The 21904-nt window shown below is 49.8% G+C and overlaps 2 protein-coding genes across 4 annotated transcripts in view; one reads left to right on the plus strand and one right to left on the minus strand.

Annotated features, from left to right (window-relative positions):
* Window positions 1-7848, plus strand: part of LOC133115226 (myosin-10-like) — a 72341-nt gene extending 64493 nt beyond the window's left edge. For both annotated transcript variants that reach the window (XM_061225027.1, XM_061225028.1), the window contains 9 exons: window positions 305-517; window positions 1384-1545; window positions 1788-1916; window positions 2215-2303; window positions 3103-3226; window positions 3814-4022; window positions 4229-4337; window positions 4536-4708; window positions 5571-7848. In XM_061225027.1, the coding sequence (XP_061081011.1) occupies window positions 305-517; window positions 1384-1545; window positions 1788-1916; window positions 2215-2303; window positions 3103-3226; window positions 3814-4022; window positions 4229-4337; window positions 4536-4708; window positions 5571-5718 (1356 nt within the window). In that variant the 3' untranslated portion in view covers window positions 5719-7848. The remainder of the gene's footprint in view (window positions 1-304; window positions 518-1383; window positions 1546-1787; window positions 1917-2214; window positions 2304-3102; window positions 3227-3813; window positions 4023-4228; window positions 4338-4535; window positions 4709-5570) is intronic.
* Window positions 7849-8720: 872 nt separating this feature from the next.
* On the minus strand, window positions 8721-21759 carry LOC133114234 (ubinuclein-2-like). Of its 2 annotated transcripts, XM_061223436.1 has the most exons (17): window positions 20615-21759; window positions 19510-19629; window positions 19190-19291; window positions 18921-19052; window positions 18380-18483; window positions 17394-17913; window positions 16819-16889; window positions 15308-15437; window positions 14746-14852; window positions 14501-14611; window positions 14250-14393; window positions 14056-14106; window positions 12834-12876; window positions 11457-12680; window positions 11059-11269; window positions 10075-10143; window positions 8721-9506 (listed from the first exon to the last, which is right to left on the minus strand). In XM_061223436.1, the coding sequence occupies exons 1-17, from the start codon at window positions 20924-20926 to the stop codon at window positions 9457-9459; spliced, it is 3501 nt and encodes a 1166-aa protein (XP_061079420.1). In that variant the 5' UTR covers window positions 20927-21759; the 3' UTR covers window positions 8721-9456. The 2 variants fall into 2 exon arrangements, with proteins under 2 accessions (XP_061079420.1, XP_061079421.1); XM_061223437.1 differs by lacking the exon at window positions 10075-10143 and having other exon boundaries at window positions 20615-21758.
* Window positions 21760-21904: the final 145 nt, after the last annotated feature.

The following is a 21904-nucleotide window of genomic DNA, read 5'->3' on the forward strand; positions in this document are numbered from 1 at the left end:
CCCGCCGCCTTCTCTCTATCGCCGCAGCGCACTGCAGTGGGGGATTGTGGGATGCTGCCAGTGCGCCTCTTACCTCTTACCTCTTAAGTTTGCGGCCCACGGTTCTAATGTTATGACAAACCACTGATCGTTTTTCTCTCAGCACCAAGCAGAAAATTCCTTGCATGTTGTTGGTATTTCTGAATTATATTGACATGTCTCTATGCGATTTGGGAGTAATGAGAACGGTCTTAGTTAGATAAGAGTGCAGGTTTGGCTTGGACAGGAGTGCGGGGCGGTGGTTCTGACCCGTTCCCCTCTCCAGGTGCACGAGCTGGAGAAGTCTAAGCGCGGGATGGAGCAGCAGCTGGAGGAGATGCGCACCCAGCTGGAGGAGCTGGAGGACGAGCTGCAGGCCACGGAGGACGCCAAGCTGCGTCTGGAGGTCAACATGCAGGCCATGAAGGCCCAGTACGAGAGGGACCTGCAGGCCCGCGACGAGCAGAACGAGGAGAAGAAGAGGTCGCTCGTCAAGCAGGTGAGCTGCGTCGAGCAACGCCCTGCTCCTGCACCCCCCCCAGCTCTCCTAACTGAACCAGCCCCCTTCTCTGCTAATCCCACACCCCAGCTCACCAGCTCTCCTAACTGAACTAGCCCCCTTCTCTGCTAATCCCACACCCCAGCTCACCAGCTCTCCTAACTGAACTAGCCCCCTTCTCTGCTAATCCCACACCCCAGCTCACCAGCTCTCCTAACTGAACTAGCCCCCTTCTCTGCTAATCCCACACCCCAGCTCACCGGCTCTCCTAACTGAACTAGCCCCCTTCTCTGCTAATCCCACACCCCAGCTCACCAGCTCTCCTAACTGAACCAGCCCCCTTCTCTGCTAATCCCACACCCCAGCTCACCAGCTCTCCTAACTGAACTAGCCCCCTTCTCTGCTAATCCCACACCCCAGCTCACCAGCTCTCCTAACTGAACCAGCCCCGTTCTCTGCTAATCCCACACCCCAGCTCACCAGCTCTCCTAACTGAACCAGCCCCGTTCTCTGCTAATCCCACACCCCAGCTCACCAGCTCTCCTAACTGAACCAGCCCCCTTCTCTGCTAATCCCACACCCAATCTGTGCACACCACACCTCAGTCCCTGCTTTGATAAAGTTCATGTTGCATTAATGTCATTTGCCAGATGTTGGCTAACAAAAATAGAAGTTCATGCATCAGGAATCGAGGCACGGTAGTAGTATCCTCAAAGGGGGGGGTATATTCCTTGAGAGAAATGGTACAGAGCGTAACAGTGCTGGACAACCTGCCCGGGAGACAGTGTAAAATGTGAAGGTGTGCTATCAGACCCCTCCCCCTTTCTGCCCCCGTGGTAACCGTGTCGGCCCCGCCCCCTCTGCAGGTGCGGGAGTTAGAGGCGGAGCTGGAGGATGAGAGGAAGCAGAGGGCGCTGGCTGTAGCCGCCAAGAAGAAGCTGGAGATGGACCTGAAGGACCTGGAGATGCAGATCGAGGCGGCCAATAAGGCCCGCGACGAGGCCATCAAGCAGCTGCGCAAGCTGCAGGTAACCCCCCCGATCCCGCGGCACCCGAATCCTGCACGTACAACAGAGAAACCGTCACAAATCAAAAGGATTTTGTCATTTTAAAAGGAAGAACACATACGCTGTATGTACGGGTTTCGCGATGGCCAGCAATATTAAAATACTGTTGTATTAGAGGATGGCTCTCCCCTTCCCCCCTTTCCCGTCTCTCACACTCTCCCTCCCTCTTCTCTGAATCCCTCCTCTCTCTCCTCCTCCCTCAGGCTCAGATGAAGGACTACCAGAGGGAGCTGGAGGACGCGCGGGCCTCCCGTGACGAGATCTTCGCTCAGTCCAAGGAGAACGAGAAGAAGCTGAAGAGCCTAGAGGCGGAGATTCTTCAGCTCCACGAGGTGCGTCGCCCCGGAGACGGTTCTGCGGCGGTTCTGCTCGATCTGAGCCTCCCGCTGGTTCAGAACCGCGCCTGACACCGCCAGAAGCCCCCGCAGGGTGGTGTCACTCAGAGAGGGGGCGTTTCGGTTCAGTGACTGCGTGCAAAAAGTGGCGGCTGGCAGCGTGCCATCTCTCCCACATTGGTGGAGGAGGGAAAAAAAACTGGCTTAAGAAAAAACATTAATAACTCCTGGAGGGAAAGTGGTTGCTGATTGGTTGAGAGTGGCATTGACCTCCCTGTGACCCCCCCCTCCACAGGACATGGCAGCGTCGGAGAGGGCCCGGCGCCATGCGGAGCAGGAGAGGGACGAGCTGGCCGATGAGATCTCCAACAGCGCCTCCGGAAAGTGGGTGACCTCTGGGTGGTCCTGGGGCCCTGTCAGCCAGGGGCCTGCTCCTTAATGAGCCTGAAAAACATTCATTTAAAAATTACAACATGAAAATCAAACGACTTGAAAGTTCTTCAAAAATAACATTTTGACATTGGTGCCTTAAAGTTCTGGAATTGTTTTCTTCAGAGGTTGTGCCATTTGATAATATAATTTAATTTGTGCTTCATATAATTTGGGTATGGACTTTCAAATAGCTAAGGATCATTGGTCCTGGACCAGAATGCATATTATGCTCAAAACTTGGATTGAGTTTGAAAGATCTGGTGTACCAGTGTTTATATTTTGTATTTCTTTATTGGTGGTCTGCACCTTTTTTTGTGGCTCCTTGAATGTGGAGGAATGGGACCTTGAATAGCCTTTGAAAGGGTGGCATAGGCCAGTGTAAGTGTGGGAGCCCTGTTGAACACTGTGTGGGAGCCCTGTTGAGCGCTGTGTGGGAGCCCTGTTGAGCGCTGTGTGGGAGCCCTGTTGAGCGCTGTGTGGGAGCCCTGTTGAGCGCTGTGTGGGAGCCCTGTTGAGCGCTGTGTGGGAGCCCTGTTGAGCGCTGTGTGGGAGCCCTGTTGAACGCTGTGTGGGAGCCCTGTTGAACGCTGTGTGGGAGCCCTGTTGAACGCTGTGTGGGAGCCCTGTTGAACGCTGTGTGGGAGCCCTGTTGAACGCTGTGTGGGAGCCCTGTTGAACGCTGTGTGGGAGCCCTGTTGAATGCTGTGTGGGAGCCCTGTTGAACGCTGTGGGCGCGTCTCCGCCCCTGCAGGTCCGCCCTGATGGAGGAGAAGCGCAGGCTGGAGGCGCGCATCGCCCAGCTGGAGGAGGAGCTGGAGGAGGAGCAGAGCAACATGGAGCTGCTCAACGACCGCTTCCGCAAGACCACCATGCAGGTACACACACACACACACACACACACACACACACACACACACCACCATGCAGGTACACACACACACACACACACACACACACACACACACACCACCATGCAGGTACACACACACACACACACACCACCATGCAGGTACACACACACACACACACACACACACCACCATGCAGGTACACACACACACACAAACACACACCACCATGCAGGTACACACACACACACACACACACCACCACCACCATGCAGGTACACACACACACACACACACACACACACACACACACACACACACACACCACCATGCAGGTACTGTCCCCTTACACACACACACACACACACACACACACATACACACCACCATACTTATGTACATGTGATTTCTTAGTTTTTAATTTTTAATAAATTTGCAAAGATTTCAAAAAAACTTCTTTCATGTTGTCATTATGGGGTGTTGTGTTTGTAGAATTTTGAGCAAAAAAAATGAATTTATTCCATTTTGGAATAAGGCTGTAACATAACAAAATGTGGGATAGCGAAGTGTAGCGAAGACAGACCATCCGTTTGATTTCCCCCTCCTCCAATCAGATGGACTCCCTGAACACGGAGCTGACCAGCGAACGCAGCGCCGCGCAGAAGAGCGAGAACGCCCGGCAGCAGCTGGAGAGACAGAACAAGGACCTCAAGTCCAAGCTGCAGGAGCTGGAGGGCTCGGTCAAGTCCAAGTTCAAAGCCGCCATCTCCACCCTGGAGGCCAAGATCGCCCAGCTGGAGGAGCAGCTGGAACAGGAGGCCAAGTGAGATTCTGCTGTTTGATATCACTGCTGTAAAGTTCTGCGCAGGACTTCCCCTATTAGACCTCATAGTCTTTGTGGCTTCCTGTTTGATATCACGGCTCAAATGCTCACCTATCGTCGCCGCAGTTCAAACATCAGTAGAATGGCTGATTTGTCCAGGTGCAGAAATGCTTGAGCCCTGATGTCCACCCTTTGCCCCTGCCCAGGGAGCGAGCTGTGGCCAATAAGATTGTGCGGCGCACAGAGAAGAAGCTGAAGGAGGTGTTCATGCAGGTGGAGGATGAGCGTCGCCATGCCGACCAGTACAAGGAGCAGGTGAGGTCCGCGGTGAAGGGTGAGCCTGGCCCTGTCTGTCGACAGCCAACCGGTTTACACCGGTTGCTTCAGGTTTTACTGATGTTTGGTTGCCCGTACAAATGGCAAAAGCTAGCCCCATTATTTGCGAATCCCTATAATAAAGAATAGACTGGCCTGCAGAGTGAGAGTTGGTGAAGCTGTGTGGATCCCCTACAGATGGAGAAGGCCAACTCCAGGATGAAGCAGCTGAAGAGGCAGCTGGAGGAGGCGGAGGAGGAGGCCACCCGCGCCAACGCCAACCGCCGCAAGCTGCAGAGAGAGCTGGAGGACGCCACAGAGGCCAGCGAGGCGCTGAGCCGGGAGGTCAACACCCTGAAGACCCGCCTCAGGTACACACACACACACACACACACACACACACACCCTGAAGACCCGCCTCAGGTACACACACACATACACACACACACACCCTGAAGACCCGCCTCAGGTACACACACACACACACACACACACACACACACCCTGAAGACCCGCCTCAGGTACACACACACACACACACACACCCTGAAGACCCGCCTCAGGTACACACACACACACACACACACACACCCTGAAGACCCGCCTCAGGTACACACACACACACACACACACACACACCCTGAAGACCCGCCTCAGGTACACACACACACACACACACACACACACACACACACACACACCCACCCTGAAGACCCGCCTCAGGTACACACACACACACACACACCCTGAAGACCCGCCTCAGGTACACACACACACCCTGAAGACCCGCCTCAGGTACACACACACACACACACACACACACACCCTGAAGACCCGCCTCAGGTACACACACACACACACACACACACACACCCTGAAGACCCGGTACCAAAGCACCGCCCCAATGCACCTTCTGTTGTGTTCTGGAACATTCCGTTCTGTTACATTTCATTCTGTCCCAAAACATTCCATCCCAATCAATTCAACCAAATTACATACATTTATTTACTTATCAGATGCGCATATCCTGAGTGACATACCCAGTCTGTGTTAAATCTCGAAATCTTTACACAGCAAGCAAATGTTGAGGTACAGCATCTGCTCCAATTACTGTAATTATGCTGTCACATGTACTAAGCATATTACCAACAGTAATACTCAAGCCGGACTGCGGGTACCATGTGTGAGTAAGTGCAGGTATTAAATGCGTTTCCGTGGCTCCTCCCCCCCCAGACGCGGAGGCCCAATCACCTTCTCCAGCAGCCGCTCCGGCCGCAGACAGCTGCAGATCGAGGGCGTGTCCCTGGACCTCTCCGACGACGACGGCGACGTCAGCAAGGCCGGCGACACCAACCAGACCCCGGCACCACAGCCCGAGTAGAGGCTCCGCCCACACGTAGCCACCCGGCCAACCGGCAAGAGACTGCACCTGGTGCACCCCAACCCGCCTCCCCTGCCTCCCTCCCTCCCTCCCAACACCCTGCCCCTGAAAACTGCCAGTACTGCAGGGAGGCCTGCTGTACCCCTCCCCGCCAGAGGAGGCGCACAGCATGTTGTACTCCACACTGCAGCGCGGCTGAGCAGTCTTTAATGTAACTCTTAGCCTTGGAATAATGTACTCTCTCTGCTTATAGTATAGGTACAACTGCATTTTTACATGTAAACTGTGGGAGAGCAAAGCCTGCACAACACATTCTCAGAATATAAAGGAATTGCCTTTTATGAGTAAGACATTTTTTCTCTTTCAGATTAAGTGTGAAGCCATTTCCTAGGTGACTTAGCGAGCCACTCAGGAATGACAGACTTGACAGGGTCGGGTTATTGCAGGGTGGGCCGTTTTTCTTTTCCGTGCAAACCCGTTCAGAAAGCCGTGGGAACTAGGCATAAACATTTTTCGGCCCAGTAGAAGCAGGGAACATCATTTAAATACAACTGGAACATTTTTCTGACCACAATAACATTCCCCAACACACAGGAATAGAGAGGGAATTTTGGTTTTGCACCAAAACAAAAAGATTTTTGTATGGAGGAAGGAGTACCCATTTGGCAGAGCTATGAATGGCGCACTACCTTGTGTGACGTTCAGCCAGTCGGCCCACAAAAGTATTACTGTCGACTACAATTGCCAATTAAAACCCTGCCACTCAGCACTTAAAAACCACACACAATGGTTTCGTAGAAATAGTAGAAATCAGGCACAGTGACAGTTTCCTGTCAGAGGCAATAATAATACAGAGCACTTCAATGAAAGGAGCACTGTCACACTGGTTTCAGTTGACATTATTTGAATTAAATGCTTAAATTATGTGTGTAGGCCTTTTTGAGGCAAAACTTCTGAAAGCAACATGTCCAATGACCTCAGTGAACGTTTGGCTTGAGTCTCCAGCCTGTTTCCCAGAAGGTAACGCATGCTCAAACTCCACTGGTTTATGGGCACCCACCTATCCAGGCAATCGCATGACACTCCCAGAAAATATGGTAATATTAGTATACAAACATCACCTATATAACCTAACTTGACTGTCCTGAGCGATATGATGGACAACTCTGACTTCACCCAGTTAGAGGACGAGCTTTTTGATTTTGACGAGTTTTGCCCCATATTTAGGAAACCGCTACACTGACGGTGATTTTAAAAAGGCCTACACACAATATCATTTAAGCATTTAATCAAAATAATCTCAAGTGTGACAGTGCTCCTTTAAAGGCTTGTTCGGAAGTATTTTGAGCACTGCCCCCTCCTGGTCCCGTCTAACTGTACAGGAGTAGTTTGTGATGCCAGATTCAGTGAGCTCAGCCTCTCCTCCTGAGAGTGGGACTTGATACACCTGTGTGTCTCAACAGGTCTACAGAGTGCTTTTGCCCCCATTCTTGGAGGGCAAAAGCCTCTTAAAAATCAACACCACCAGTTCTGCAGCTACACACACGCAGGACCAAACCGCATATTCATCGGTATTATTATAATTTCATTCCTCAATTTTAATTCTTTCAAATTTTCCCCTCTTTTTGTTAAAGAGTAATTCAACACTAAACTCATATAAGTTTGATTATATACAATAAAACATGTTTTAAAAAAAGTGCCTTAGACACTACATAAGAAAGCATAACTGGAAGGGCAAAAAAAATTAAACAAAAATGTAAAGACAATACGTGCATATTGATGCATATGCTCACTACATTAAGATGGATGATTCTTGGGGGGGTTTTTTTATGCATAATGTCTGTGTTATCCAGCCGTTTGTGGCCCCAGCGGGTTCCCCGCCTCGCTGCCGATGGGAGTGACAGCAGCGTTTGTGACGGGGTGTGGCGGGGCGGGGCGGGGCGGGGCGCTCTGCTGGGAAGCCTGGTCCTCTATCGTTTGGTTGAAAAGCTTTAACGCCCTCCAGGTCGCTAGGTAACCGACACGGGGAAACTGGCCGTTGACATCCTCCCCTTTCTTTCCTCCCTCCATGTACACCTGTATTTCTAGAACAACAATTTTGTAAGACAATAAACGTATTCATTATAGAAACTGTCTTTAGTGTTTGTTCCTCTTCCTCCTTCAGATCTTTCATTCATTCATTTGTTTCCAGTTTCAGAATTGTAAATTATTGGCCTGGAACTTTGTTTATATGCGTATATAGTGCAGTCCGTATTTGACAGTTGGTACAATTAATGTTTTGCTCAGTAGCACATTGGATTTGAAATGAAACAATGAATGTGAGGTTAAAGTGCAGACTGTCACCTTTCATTTGAGGGTATTTACATTCATATGAGGTGATGCGTGTACGAATCACATCCCTTTTCATGCATCCCCCCATTTTAGGGGACCAAAAGTAATTGGACGGTTGGCTTCTCAGCTGCTTCTGAATAGTCAGGTGTATTCAATCACTTCCTTAGTGCAGGTATAAGAAAGCTTATAATCGCCCAATATGGATGCAAATTCCCACAAATTAAAGGGGACAGTCTGCACTTTAACCTCACATTCAGTTTCAAATCCAATGTGTGGACGACGGAGCTAAAAGAATATAAATTATGCCAACTGTCCAAATACATAAGGACTGTACTGAAGATGTTTTTTGTTTTAGAGACATGCAAGCATTCAGATTTATTGGCAAATAAGCATAACCGTTTCCTGCAGGAGGGACATTCAATCAAGACCAAATCTAATGCAAAATGGAAACTTAAAGTACCATTGCTAGTAGCTTTGGAAATGCCATTGAGAATTCCAGTGGTACTGCGTACTGTGAGTACAGTAAATGTAATCCCATTAGCTGAGTCCCCTGCAATTTTGTGGCTGACAGAAAAAATTCCACCAATGCCATTTTCATTTAGAGGAAACACCCAATGTCATCCACACCCTCAGCACCCCTGACACAAGGAATTTTACACCACATCTCACCATTTTGGTTTGAGAAACGTTTATCACCCTGCATAGTTTTTATTACACGCTAAGGCTTTTTGATGTGTTTTTAGTGGCAACATTTGTACATGTGTATATAAAAAAGTATTCAAGTAGAATACAAACTTCTTCCCTTTTACTCACACAAACACACACACCAGTGTAAAATACAGCACCAGAAAGAGAGTGGGAGAGAGAGGTGGGGGGAGTGTGCACTCAAAGTGACCTGGACACTGGAGTCTAGTGTGCACACAGGCACACAAACCTGTACATGCTCACAGGGGGGGGGGGATATTTTGTCTAAAAACGGTTTTCCCCTGAGAGGGGGGGGGGGGGCTACATTCACTACAAGCTAGCTGGTTTTACCAGAAATCTTATTGGCAGTGGCTAATAAATACACAAACTCCCAGAATGCACTGACCTGACCGTGGCCGTACCATATAAAACAGTGATTTCAAACATTACATTGCCCTCCACCTCTCCTTCCACAGTGATAAAGGTCCATCATGTAAACATTGTCAAAAAAAAGAATAGGAAAAGTTCATTCATCCATCCATCCATTCTGTTGACATTATTAATGATGCATTATTACAGTAAAAAAAATACTTTTCAGGCGTACTCAAATGAGCATCCATCAACAAGTTCATCCGGCAGTCAAAGCCATCCCAAGTATTGATTAGTCCAGGGTGATGTCATCCTGGTGGGTTGGGCCCTGCCGTGTGTTCCCATAGATCTGGGTCAGAGAGACTTCCTATTCGTATCCCCTTCCTGGCTTTGATTGATTTGATCTGGGGGGTGAGGGGGTGGGGTGAGGGGGGGGGGGGGGACAAAATGATGAGCTGGCACAACAGACGGGCAAACCAGAGACCATTGCCAGAATATCTGCAAAAGAATGTCTTGCTACCCCCTGTAGATTATGGTCTATATGGTTACCTATTTGTAACCAATGGCTTCAGTTAAGAAAGTCAAAGCTGCACATCATTTCAGCAAGTAGAGCAGTGATCTTCATTGGTGGTCCTGGAGAGCCACAGGGTCTGCTGGTTTTTGTTTCTGATGTAATATCAGCGACCAATTCCGACCCAAGAAACCAGCTCAGGAACCAGAGGTCAGTAAATTTATGAATGAAAGCAGCTGATTACACTGAAGTGCTGAGTAACAGCGAGAGCCAGCCCACCCTGCGGCTCCCCAGCAGCGGGGATGAAGAGCACTGAAGTGGAGTATCTGTGGTGAAATCTGGAGGCTGACGGACAGACGGGTAAATGCGTCTACAAAGCGGCTGGACAGAGGCGGCACATGCAGCGGACAACCGGTGAGTACAGAGGGGGAGGGCTGGCGGGGGCAGGACAGGGAGTTTACCTGAGAAAGCAAGCTGCAAGTGAGGAGGCAGTGCAGAGAGAGGCCCCACCTGGAGGCTCTTATACAGATCTGAGGAGAGACGTGGACATGGACACGGACAGGGCGGGGCAGGAGAGGAGAACACAGACAGACAGGGCGGGACAGGAGAGGAGAACATGGACAGGGTGGGGCAGGAGAGGAGAACACGGACAGGGTGGGGCAGGAGAGAATATGGACAGACAGGGTGGGGCAGGAGAGGAGAACATGAACAGACAGGGTGGGGCAGGAAAGGAGAACAGACAGACAGGGTGGGGCAGGAGAGGATAACAGACAGACAGGGCGGGGCAGGAGAGGAGAACACAGACAGACAGGGTGGGGCGGGAGAGGATAACAGACAGGGTGGGGCAGGAGAGGAGAACACAGACAGGGCGGGGCAGGAGAGGAGAACATGGACAGACAGGGAGGGGCGGGATTGTCACGCGGACACGGACAGAGAGGGCGGGGAGGGAGAGATGGATGAACGCGAGGGGGCCAGAGGGAGACGTATACAGGGGAGAATGCATGAAAGAGCAGAAAGTGATCAGATCAATATCAGCGGTTGCAGAAGGGGCGAAAGGACGGGTGAACAACACAGGAAAATGTCAGACGGCACAGACACTACAACAGCTACAAACACCTTATTGGATAAACTGAAATAACACAGGGGCACGACACACACACACGACTACTGAGATGTTCACCACACCAGGGCCCTGTTTCACAAAGCTGGATTATAGTTATCTGGACGACTGCACTGAATAAAACCTCGGTACCTTCCCACATCTGGTACACAGTTTTGGTTTTCCCCAGTGCAGTTATCCAGCCAACTATATAACCCTGCTTTGTGAAATACCCACCAGGTCTCATTTAATCTCATTAAATGCGTTTTGTGGCTTGAGCAGCGGTGTTACGGATGACATTTCTAATGTCAGTATAGTGATGGGGGCAGGGCGTCCCTTCACTCACTCTGTGCCAGGCTATATCCTGAGTTGTTCCCGGTCGCCATGGCGCCCTCGCTCCCGGCGCTGGCCCCCGTCTGCCCGGTAGGAGGGGTGAAGTTGAGGAGGGACGGGAGGTGAAAGGGCAGGGACACCGGGACCAGTCCCCCCAGCATGCCAAACCCCAGGGGGAGGGACGGGGGAGGAGTCCCTAGGAGGCTGCTCCCTGCCGACGATATCTACATTTAAATTTAACAGAACGGGCGATTACTTCACACGCTGTTGGCCAATGGACTTGCCGGGGGTTAGACCCCGACCACAGCACTCCTGATGCAGCCTATCTGTGTCAAACGGCCAGGAGACGGCAGCTTGTACATGGGAAGTTCCATGACGCTAAAAACCGGCCGCTATGGAGCTGTGGCTCACCTGCGATAGCGGAGATGTGACTGGGAGCGACGGTGGAGTGGCGACCGGAGCCCGGCTCACCGCTGGCTTAGTCCCCGGGCTAGCCCCGCCTGCTGTCCTTTGCCGCTGCTCATGATTGGCTGGAGAGGCAACGGGGGAGGGGCTGGAGACCCGGCGACCGGGAGCAGGTGAAGAGCTTGGAAGACTGGGGCTGGTGTTGCAGTTGCCTTGGGAGACGGCCTTTTGAGCCGCGGGGGTGCCGTAGCTCTTAGCCCCGCCACCCGGCACAGGGAAGGGAGGGCGGACGGTGGAGCTCTTGGAGGTGTGCAGGTGCATGTTTGGGATGGACTGCGGGTGGGAGTGGGGAGGGAGGGAGGGAGATGAGGAAGGAGGGGGCACCGGGGCAGGCGGGCGGTGGCTCAGTTTGATGATGGAGGGGTTACTGCTGTGTGAGGACTTGCTCAGGGTGACCTGCATCGGGGTGATGAAGTTAGACGGCTGCTGCTGGTGGGGTTTGGTTTGGGAGGAGGGGGAGGGGGAGGGCACAGGGGTGGGCCCGGGCGAGGCGGCGGGGGATGGAGAGGACGCGGGGGAGGCGTGGGAGGACGTTTTGAGGTGTGGTGTTTGAGGTGGCCGTGTTTGAGGAAGGGCGTTCGGCCTACACTGAGGGGCCACACCCATGCTACCGTTGCTACCGCTGCTAGCTTTACCGCTACCCTTGTCTAGCCCACCAGGGGGCGTGGTGAGGCCAGGCCGGACTCCCTGCTTGACAGCGGGAGAGAAGACCACCTTCTGCTGGGGGGGCATGAGCGGGGAGGCAGTGGGGGGCGGGCGTGCCTTGTGTGGGGGCGGAGGACTGGAGCCCTGGAGTTTATTGAGCATGGGGAAGGTCGGCTGGCGAGCGTGCGTCTGCGGGTGTCTCTGCGCCTGGGAGAGGGGACCCTTCGCCGTCCCAAATGGCGCGGGCGAGGACACGGGCCGAGGGACGGGCGGGGAGCTGACGGAGGGCGCGGCCTTCTTCCCCAGGGCCGAGGCGGCGGGTTTGGGGGAGGCGGGCCGGTCCTGGATCAGCCCCTTGGCGGCGCTGCTGAGCAGGGCCAGCGCGTGGGAGATGGAGTCGGGGGAGGGCGGCGGGAGGTCGTCGTCGGGGGAGTCCGACACGCAGATGGTCTCCGGGGACGACGGGGTCGGGTGGCGGGCCGACGGGACCGAGAGGGAGGGCGGTTTCTGGACCCAGACGCCCTCCTGTAACCCGCGGAAAAAAAACGGAAAAGTTTGCTTTATGACAATCGTGAACTTTCACAGGTCACTAAAAAGTTTAAGTGCTCTGTTCACTCTATGAATGCGGATTCCACGCAAAATGACACCTATGACACACCCTTGAGATGCATGACTCACCCTGGGTTTGGATTTTGGAGTGGGGACCATCTTTTTCTTGGCTCTGGATGGGTCAGAAAGGGAGAGAGGGTGAGCATGAATCCACTGACTGCAGGAAGGACAGCATGCATGGACAAACAGGTGAGTTTCCTGAGTGTCTTAAATGCACAACAAACTATTTTTCTAAAGTTATGCGAGTTAAATCTTAAGGCATTGGCAGGTACCACGTCTTTTGGATCATTTTTTACAGAGGCACATTGAAATAGGTGAATACTAATGACCTTTTAAAGAGAAATGACATGAGACGAAATAATATATATTTTTTGTTTGTTTACCATGACCATGAATCGCTTCCAAGTAGTTTTCTCTGATCAACTGGGCTTTACCTGACCTTACCTCGGATCTCATTTGGAGGGTTTTTTGTGATGTTTCAAACATCCTGCCAGAATCTGACTTCATGAGAAACATCACAAAAAAACATTCAAATGAGTCCTGGGGGTAAGCAAATGCTCCGAAAAGCCCAGGTTATTACCTAGATCCATTCATTGCACCTGCCACTTCCCCTGTCTCCAGTGACACATAATTATTTGTTTTGTTTCCAATCTAGAAAAACTGGTTATGTTATTAAAATGTCCCTAACGAGAGACACAGCGTGAGTAGGCTGTAACCTCTAAACTACTGCAGGCTAAACGAAGTGGTCGTTCAAGACACCACAGCAAAGAGAATAGTGCAATCGTTCTACAGAAATCATGCATCTTGCATTCGCAACATGATAAATGTGCGATCTAGTGGACATTTTTCATTTGAGATTTTTTGATGATTTGTCCTCTAACATAGCCTACTAAGGTATTTAACATGGCCCATGCAAACGTGGGCATGTTTTCGGAAACACTCAAAAAATGTGCTTATGGTTTGTAGATACTTCAAGACATTCTTACCAATACGACACGCTTTGAGGAAACTCAACTCAGTTTAAATGTCTATTCAATAAAATGTATGCCCTAATATTGCCTGCTTGTTTGTTGTTTAACATAACAATAACAATACCTTTTCCAAACTATTCGAAAACTATCGTTCCAAGTTAGTATAATCGTGGCAGCTGTGTGCAGTGTGCCATTTACTGTGATATTTAATGTAAAATGAGCCAATATGGGCAGAGCTTGTGTGTCGTCAAACTGATGTTAACCAATCGCAGTGCTTTGTAAAGCAGAGCCAGAAAGATGGTAAAACACAGGTAACTCACGGGTTATCTGTAAGGTGGCTGTGCACTGAACGGCTTTCTTTGAACAGTATCCTGAGAGGGAGAGAAAAGAGGGAGTTGGGAGTTTAAAATCAGACATGCCATCAAACAAAACACGAAACGAGAATTGTGATGTAGCAGAACCAAAGGCGACGGGCGCAGACAAGAGACGGTTCCACGCGGTCGTGAGAACACACCTGGCCTGCATCCAGCCCTTGGGCCAGAGCGGCTTCACCTCACTCTCCAGGAAGGCTTTCAGATAGTCCTCCACCGACAGGGAGCACTGCGGCTCCAGCTCGTAGCAGCCCAGCTTTACCCGCACCACGTTGCACAGCAGGGTCCTGGAAAAGCACACGCAATGGTCACAACACTGCCCCCCTGCAGGCTGGAGGACCACATTTGCAGCTGTAGGTCAATAGCAGGGCTCCAGCGGAAGGGCTGTACACACCGTAGTTTGTCGTCCCAGTGGAACTTCTTCCGCGGCCCCATCACTCTTTTTCCGGGCTTCTCTTCATCGTCCTCTTCAGACCCATTCTTCTCCACGTCCTCAGACTGTTGCCTGCAATAGACGGTGGAAGGTAACAATTTTTTACTTTTATTTTTTTTGTACCATTTTCCATGCTCTTCAAACAGCGTCCCGTGTCTTCTCAGGACGGAAATAATGTGAAGTAAGCGTGTGCAGCCTGGTCATACTTGGCCACCCTGGCGATGCAGTCCATGTTGTATCGGGTGATCTGCTCCGGCATCACACTGCACACAGCCAGCTTCAGCTTCAGCAGAGGGGCACGCAGCCGGTCATCCTGGAGAGATGAGAGAGGGAGAGGGAGGGAGAGAGTGAGGGAGAGTGAGGGAGAGAGTGAGGGAGAGTGAGGGAGAGGGAGGGAGAGAGTGAGGGAGAGTGAGGAAGAGGGATCTGTCCTGCATATTTTCCCAAAACACTGTGCCAGTCAAGCTCATATCACAGGTATAGTAGAATGTTTGAAAGCTAATTCAGTTATCCCTCCAAACTCACAACTAGTTACTCGTCACAGCGAGTGTCACTGGATCGGAATCGCAGCAACTCACCCGTTTCTTCCAAGATAACTAGTAAAACCATCTGTTTGTGTATTACGAACTGTGTGCTTTGCGGTTCCCCACCCAACCCCACCCAAAAACCTAATCCCCACAGTTGGCAAAGGATACCTGTATAGTTTAGGTGCACGAGTAGAGTGTAAGCACAGGTCATAGCAGATGAAATGTGAGAGGCGGGTCTCACCTGGACGTTGAGGCTGAGCTTTTTAAGGCGTTTGAGGAGCACCTCCTTGTTGCAGGGAACGAAGGCCTCCAGGTGAGAGTACACCGCAGAGCGGACTGCAGCCGGCTGCTCCTGCACCTGCAGCTCAATGCTGAGAGAGAGAGAGAAGTGTTACATCTCCTTACAGCTCAATGCTGAGAGAGAGAGAGAAGTGTTACATCTCCTTACAGCTCAATGCTGAGAGAGAAGTGTTACATCTCCTTACAGCTCAATGCTGAGAGAGAGAGAGAGAAGTGTTACATCTCCTTACAGCTCAATGCTGAGAGAGAGAGAAGTGTTACATCTCCTTACAGCTCAATGCTGAGAGAGAGAAGTGTTATATCTCCTTACAGCTCAATGCTGAGAGAGAGAGAAGTGTTACATCTCCTTACAGCTCAATGCTGAGAGAGAGAAGTGTTGCATCTCCTTACAGCTCAATGCTGAGAGAGAGAGAAGTGTTACATCTCCTTACAGCTCAATGCTGAGAGAGAGAGAGAAGTGTTACATCTCCTTACAGCTCAATGCTAAGAGAGAGAAGTGTTACATCTCCTTACAGCTCAATGCTGAGAGAGATAAGTGTTATATCTCCTTACAGCTCAATGCTGAGAGAGAGGTGTTATATCTCCTTACAGCTCAATGCTGAGAGAGAGAGAAGTGTTACATCTCCTTACAGCTCAATGCTGAGAGAGAGAGAAGTGTTACATCTCCTTACAGCTCAATGCTGAGAGAGAGAGAAGTGTTACATCTCCTTACAGCTCAATGCTGAGAGAGAGAAGTGTTACATCTCCTTACAGCTCAATGCTGAGAGAGAGAAGTGTTACATCTCCTTACAGCTCAATGCTGAGAGAGAGAGAAGTGTTACATCTCCTTACAGCTCAATGCTGAGAGAGAGAAGTGTTACATCTCCTTACAGCTCAATGCTGAGAGAGAGAAGTGTTACATGTCCTTACAGCTCAATGCTGAGAGAGAGAAGTGTTACATCTCCTTACAGCTCAATGCTGAGAGAGAGAAGTGTTACATCTCCTTACAGCTCAATGCTGAGAGAGAGAAGTGTTACATCTCCTTACAGCTCAATGCTGAGAGAGAGAGAGAGAAGTGTTACATCTCCTTACAGCTCAATGCTGAGAGAGAGAGAAGTGTTATATCTCCTTACAGCTCGATGCTGCCATACAGAGAGAGAAGCGTTATAACTACCTCTCCTTACAGCTCAATGCTGCCATACAGAGAGAAGCGTTATATCTACCTCTCATTATTATTTTAGACAAATTTATTATTCATAAAATCAAGCATGTATAGTATTGGTCGTTATTGCAACTTAGGTCACCGAAAACAATTTAAAAATGCATCTAAAAATGTTCCTTTTCTTTTTTTCCCCAGAATCACTCATTCTGGTCAGCACCCTGGCCCACAGAGACAAACAGACGGAGAGAGAGAGAGAGAGAGAGAGAGAGAGAGAGAGAGAGAGAGAGAGAGAGAGAGAGAGAGACACTCACTCCAGCAGAATGCTGTTCATGTCCAGAGTGAAGAACTTCTTCCTCCCCTCCTGGTCGAACTGGCGGGATGCCTGGGGGAGAGGAGCCAGAGAAAATCGCACTAACACACAGCGGAAACGTGAACTTCTGTACAGTACATCCACACAAGTGAAACGTGAACTCCAGTACAGTACATACACCCAGCGGAAACGTGAACTCCAGTACAGTACAGACACACTCCAACAGCAGCTTCTCTTGTCTGTAAAACGCACTGCCTGTCTCCCTGACCCAAGCATTCCCAATCTGGAGTCACTCTCTTTAGTCTTAAAACTCCTCTCCCTCCTCTCTTTTAAAATTGGCAGACATGCCTGAAAGAAATGAAGATGTTCAGCTCAGGCTTAGCTAAAGGGATCAAGGCTTCAGCTGCTGGGAGCAAGCTCCACTGTCTCTCCTCTGTAAGACCACACCCAAACTCCATTTATTTATACTGCAATGTAGCATGAATATCAAACAATTAATTGCTAATGTATTACTGAAAAAAAAAGAAATGGGGCAACTAGGCACAGATAACAAACTGGAGTTGCTTGGCAACTCACCAGGCGCAGGTCTTCGATGCGTTTCAGGAGGGGGGCAGGCAGATTGGCAGGGAGCGGTGGAGGTGTAAGGAGGCTCGTCCCCTGGCCCTTCCCCAGCACCCCAGACCCAGCTTTCTGCCCCGGCCCCACCCCGGTCAGGCCGTTCTCCCCCTGGGTAGGGCTGCAGGCCTGGGGTGAGTCCAGCACGCCAAAGTCCAGCTCGCCCATCAGGTCCTGCAGCATCTCGCTCTCATTGGCCGAGCCCAGAAGTGACATCACCGCGGGGTCGGTGGTGAGGTCGGCCATGGAGAGGTCGGCGTGCGCGGGGGTAAAGGGGGGGTGCGGGCCGTGGGGGGTGGCCACTCCGGCAGGCTGGGCCGCGTGGGCGGGGCCGCGGGCGTTGGCCGCAGAGAGGCTCTTCTTGCGGTTGTCGGTGTTGTCCGGGGTGAAGCGGCGGAGGATGGCGGCCAGGTGCAGGGAATCCTTCATCAGCTTCTTCCGCTTCTTCTTCTCCGGGCGGTGGGCGCCTAGGGTCAGCCCTCTGGGATCAGAACGAGGGAGAGAGGAGGGTAGAAAGAGGGATGAAGAGAAGGAGAGGGGCAGAAGAGGAATAATGATCAGGAGAGTGTATGAGAGAGCATTCAGTGCATTCAGGCCACAATGGCAGGACATTGGATCATTACAGAGGTTCCTTTAATTTTTTTCAGTAACAGTTAATTCACACTACACTGAAATTTTAACCAGTACACTAGATAGCATTCTACATCATAACATCATACTTTGACTGCCCTCTTGTAATATAGCATCAAGTAGAAATATTAATGAATGCTGATAAAAAGAAACTATGTTAGAGGCATTATGTTACATTAACAGTCTGCCAAATGTAAATGTAAAAATTAAGATAATGCCTGTAGGATGAAAGCGTAACAGATTTATACATGTTATGGTCTCATTAACAATATGCTGACAGAAGTGTCTGTGGTGCCATCGTGTATCAAGTCACTCACCCTGGCTTTGGCAGTCGGTTCTTCTTGGGTTTCTTCTCCTCCAAACTTACTCCTTCTTTTTTCTTCCTCTTCTTAATCACACGCTCTTCTCCATCTTTCATCCTCTGCTGAGCAGAATGGGGCAGACGGTGAGCTTTCATTTTCAGATTTTATCCATTCAACCGTCAATCAAAGGAAGACAGATGCTGCATGGAACATTCCGGAGGCAGCTAGTCCACGATAACATCCACCAGACAAACCGTACCATCTACAGAACATTTTTGCCATTCAAGTCTTTCATGACAACAAAGCTCATTGTAAATGCACACTCAGAAGTTAAAAGGGGTCACGAACAAGACAAAACCTCATTTCAAACCTAGTGCAGCTGAACCTATTGCCTGTCGTAACAAGTTCAGCCAAACGGGCCAAAAGTGTAGGACTGAAGCACAGCTGAAGGACACTTGGTAACAGGAAGCGCAGCACGCACTAGCTCACCCAGCATTAGCAGAGCTGTGGAAATGCAGCCGGTGTGAGTGCACTGCTCATCGCTGATCCAGCTCACCTTGTGCAGTTTTTCCCCCTTGCCCCCCTCCTCTCCCTCGGATTCGGAGGCAGCACGGAAGTGCAGGGTACCCGTGTTGATGTAGAATCCCCCCAACTTGGTGGTGAGAGATGCTGGAACCAGCTCATCATACTGCAACAACAAAGGTGAGCGGTGTAGCAGGCCAGTTTCCGCAGACCTGCCTGGCAGTACACTGGCTGTCTGCGTGCCAGTTTGAACCGAAATGGCGCAGCAGCCTGGGACTGCGGTAAGGTACAGTAGATACTCACAGCTTCAGAGTTATCGATGAAGGAGTCGCTCTCGTCGTAGCCGAAGCCAATGTCAATCAAATCCTGCATCCTGTCCTTCCTCTTCTTCTTCACACTGTTACCCTGCAGGGAGGAGGAAATGAACAAAGGTTATGCAGTGGGCAAACAAAACATATTCTAATTCTGTATTTAAGGCTGCAGGAAAAGGGATATTTCACTTTCTAGGGTTTTTTGTGACGTGTTCACTGACAAATACGGGCAAATCTAGGATGTACTTCAAATCCTTGTCCACACCTCCCCCATGCTCTCAAATCCTGACAACATGACCATGAGCTACTCACATATTTGCTTTCGAATTTCTTTGCAAGAGCTTCAACTTCCCGTCTCTCCCTCTGCTCGTCCGCTAAAGGGTCAGTGGGGTCACAGGCAGGTGTCAGCCCCTGTGGGGGGTGCCTCTTCACCTAAATAAGAGTTTAAACACACACACACACACAAATACAAGTAAATGAAAATATGTACACTATAGTTATATGTGGTTCTGTCGGTCAACACATTGAAAATTATATAAAGTATGCATACCGATTTCCTAAATATTGCTGATTCTATGAGCTTAGTAATAACAAAAACAATAATCTAATATCCACTGCAGGAATTTGACTTTCCTTCCGTGTTTTATGAACATTACCTTTATGTCAAATAAATAAAAGTAGGTACTGTAGCATAGGATACAAATGCGGCCAGACAAGTGCACACTGACACTAACAAATCAAAGCGGGTGACTTCAGGTTAAGATAGCAAAACATTTGTGATAAAACATATGGCTCCAGTTAATTATGTATCCATAATGGGTTAAGTGAAAGCCTAGCCCATAAATCCAGACTGAGAGGGGACGCATTTCCAGGAAGGTTCATACAAATTTGCAACAATGCCTTTTCGTGTTAACATGCACTCTTGCAGGAATGAATCGGCTGCAAATTGAATACAAGTCAAGACAACATTTTGCGCAAGTGAATGCATGTCGCCTTATAGCACTGTAGCCATGTGGCTTCTGTTCGGCTATGTTTGCTTGGGGCTTTGCTCGCCAGCAAGTTATTGCCTAGCTGTCAAAATATCCGTAGATGCTGTCTATGTAATAGCTACATGCCAACCAGCGCTAACTGCAGAAAATCTATCAAACTGTTCGCTAGGCAAACTGGTAACACCTTTTGCAAAGCAGCACACTTTAAAGCTAGAATTCGGTCATAAAAACTTCCAAGCAAATACGATCACCGAGAGCAGCTGGTAAATTAGAATTGTTCGCTAGCAAGATCCATCGTTCTAACACTGCCTTTCATGTTAACGAGTTCAGCAGCTAGCTAACGTTACACTACACTGTCAACAACACACGAGTTTTGACAACCAACCCCAGGCTTTTCCCGGCCTAACCACGTACAATTCAGCTCTTACCTGGCGCGACTGGACCAGCTCGCTGTAGCTGAACTCGGCGGACGCCTGGTCGCTGGGCTCGGACAGACAAAGGTTCAGTCGTACCGTGATCCCACTAGGTTTCCCGGTGTCTCCCCCACCAACTTTAACGTTACCGAAGAGAGCGCCGTCACCTCCACCTCCTCCTGCTCCTGTCTCCGCTGTACCAGGTTTTTCATGCTCTGCAAAAGTGGGGTCGATTTCTTCCTCCTTCCGACGTTTCTTGGGCTCAGGGGCTGGTACCCCAGTGAAGGCCGACAGTGTGACAAACGGTACTTTTCTGGGTGCTGCCATGGTTTGGGTGCGAAGTCGCTGGATCTAACGTTAATTTACTTCGGCCACAAGGAACACGAGAGAGCAGACAGCTATGTGTGCAAACGGGTTAAGTGTTGCTGTGCTAGCTAGATTGCTACCCAACTAGCTAGGACGGCTAAAGGAATACTTGCTGGCAGGCAGCTTGGACGATTCTCCTGCCCCTTAGTTACCTAATCTGACTCTCTGATTATTATTTTTTGTTAAATTTTGCCTAAATCTAAAGGCTATGGAACGGAAATATCTTTATCTACCATCTTTGATTTTAGGAAATAAAATTACCCATAGCAGGAGGTCACTGGACCTGCGCACTGATGAAGACAAAGCAAAGTCTGCAGCCCGCGAAAAGGGGTGTATCCCGGAGCCAGCCCCTTCCCTCTGTGAGAGGGAATTTTTAAAAGGTTCAAAGACTTTCAACGTGGAAGTACGAACAGATTACATTGTTGGGCATAACTAAAGTCGCCCCCCTTTCGCATATACGGTGTTGTACCAAGGTATTGTGCATACCATTTCTGCTCGATAAAATATTTGGAGAGATAGCCCAAGAATCTCCTGCCTACATTTTAAACAATTAATCAAAAATGGAAATAAGGAATAGTAAAACTAGTGAAAGGACGGAATTTTAGGACCCCGTTTCTTGGATCCTGGCACGTGAAGGACACAATTCTACAGTCCATGGTTCCTCCAACAAAACCAGTGAATTGGCGTTCAAGCACTTCGTCAAAAAGTAGAAAAAGCATGGTTCTAATGGTCAACAAAATACAAAATATTTTGTAGTCTCACCCTATCAGCCACCTGTGTGGTCACGTGAATTATTGTCAGATCCTAATCCTAGAGAAATTATGAACCTATCATTTATTGCCGAATCAAAATTAGACAATATTCAGTATGTTCCATAACTTTCTGAAACTGATTTGATTCTATATAACCATTTCTGATAGTTAACGGCTTTGGAAACAT

This window comes from Conger conger, chromosome 16 (genome assembly GCF_963514075.1).
Source record: "Conger conger chromosome 16, fConCon1.1, whole genome shotgun sequence".
Taxonomy (NCBI): domain Eukaryota; kingdom Metazoa; phylum Chordata; class Actinopteri; order Anguilliformes; family Congridae; genus Conger; species Conger conger.